Consider the following 1,383-nt stretch of genomic DNA (forward strand, 5'->3'; position numbering starts at 1 on the left):
GTAATATTTTAAAAGAACAGATTATTGTGAAGCTTTAAAATTTTTTTTTCCCCTGTCATGAGCCACCCCCACCCTCCTTTTCCACTGCCCATTTGCAAAAAAAATGTGGTTTTCATTTTTCATCTCGTTTTCCTCGCTTGAAACAACATTTGGTGTGGGGAGAACTCAAACCTGTTCACTGGTCTACTGCTTCCAGCTTTTTTGAGCTTTATTTGCTCCTTGGTGAGGGACAAGAGAGAGAAGCATTTTTAAAGTTTAATGAAGAAAATATTCATCCAGTGGTCTGATAGGTGGATAGAACAACTTAGGGACAAATTGATTTTGAATGAGTTATTTATTTATATTTTATGAGTTACATGGAGAAGGAGGGATTTTGATGCAAATGCAGGAGGATTTAATATGCAGTGGGAATGGGAGAGCAGGATCAGGTTGGATGAGGAATGTTGCCAGTGACAAATGGCCCACAAGGGTCCCAGTGCCAATGGCACAGTGGGTTTTGTGGCCCACTCTTTCCCACTCTTCCTGTAAAGCTGAAAGCTGGAGTTTGAATTGGCTTCAAAAACGTGGGTTGTCACTTTTAGTTTCATTTTTGGTGTGTTCCTGGGTAATGGTTCAGTACTTTACCCCTTTTTTTTTCCCTCATGGGGAATGTGAAGTAGTCATGACCCTTCATGCAAGGCTGAAGGCTCACATTTGAATTTAGGCTGGGCTTAATTTAAAAATGAATTCTTAAATCAGCTGCTCCCTAAACAGACTTTTCTTTTCTGCTTCTTTCAGTTCCTTGATGACTTAAACAGGTGGAGTCTCCTCCTCATTTCTCCCTTTATTTATCCTGAGAAGTTACTTAATGCAGAACATATAGCCTTTGTGACAGAAAGCATTTCTGCTCAGACAGAGAACTTGCAGAGAGCTCCTGACTCTTCAAAGGAGGTGAGTGGTTCTTCCTGTTTCTTGCACAGAAAGCAGAACAGGTGGGTTGTGATGTTATTAGGAATAAAAAGGTAATCTCTTCGTTAAGATTTATCACTGTTAATGATTTAGTTCTATTTTATGCTTCAAATAGAGCCACAGATTTCTTGATGAGGTTTTTTAGGAGCATGTTTCTCTGGCTGTGGGTGGGAACTGCACCTCTGCTCTGGAGCTGGGCTGGGAAAGCTGGGATTGTTCAGCCTGGAGAAGAGAAGGCTCCAGGGAGACCTTTCCAGTACCTAAAGAGGCTCCAAGAGAGCTGGAGAGGGACTTGGGACAAGGGATGGAGGGACAGGACAAGAGGGAATGGCTTCAAACTGCCAGAGGGCAGGGATAGATGGGATTTTAGGAAGAAATTCTTGGCTGTGAGGGTGGTGAGGCCCTGGCACAGGTTGCCCAGAGAAGCTGTGGCTG

At 43.0% G+C, this 1,383-nt stretch overlaps 1 protein-coding gene across 1 annotated transcript in view; it reads left to right on the forward strand.

Moving 5' to 3' along the window:
* Positions 1–456: 456 nt before the first annotated feature.
* Positions 457–1,383, forward strand: part of HLCS (holocarboxylase synthetase) — a 106,479-nt gene continuing 105,552 nt past the window's right edge. Inside the window, exons 1-2 of the mRNA XM_008933641.4 lie at positions 457–489; positions 778–930. Coding sequence (XP_008931889.4) covers positions 457–489; positions 778–930 — 186 coding nt within the window. The remainder of the gene's footprint in view (positions 490–777; positions 931–1,383) is intronic.

The sequence above is a fragment of the Manacus vitellinus genome, unplaced genomic scaffold (genome assembly GCF_001715985.3).
Source record: "Manacus vitellinus isolate BGI_N305 unplaced genomic scaffold, ASM171598v3 scaffold_86_pilon, whole genome shotgun sequence".
Taxonomy (NCBI): Eukaryota; Metazoa; Chordata; class Aves; order Passeriformes; family Pipridae; genus Manacus; species Manacus vitellinus.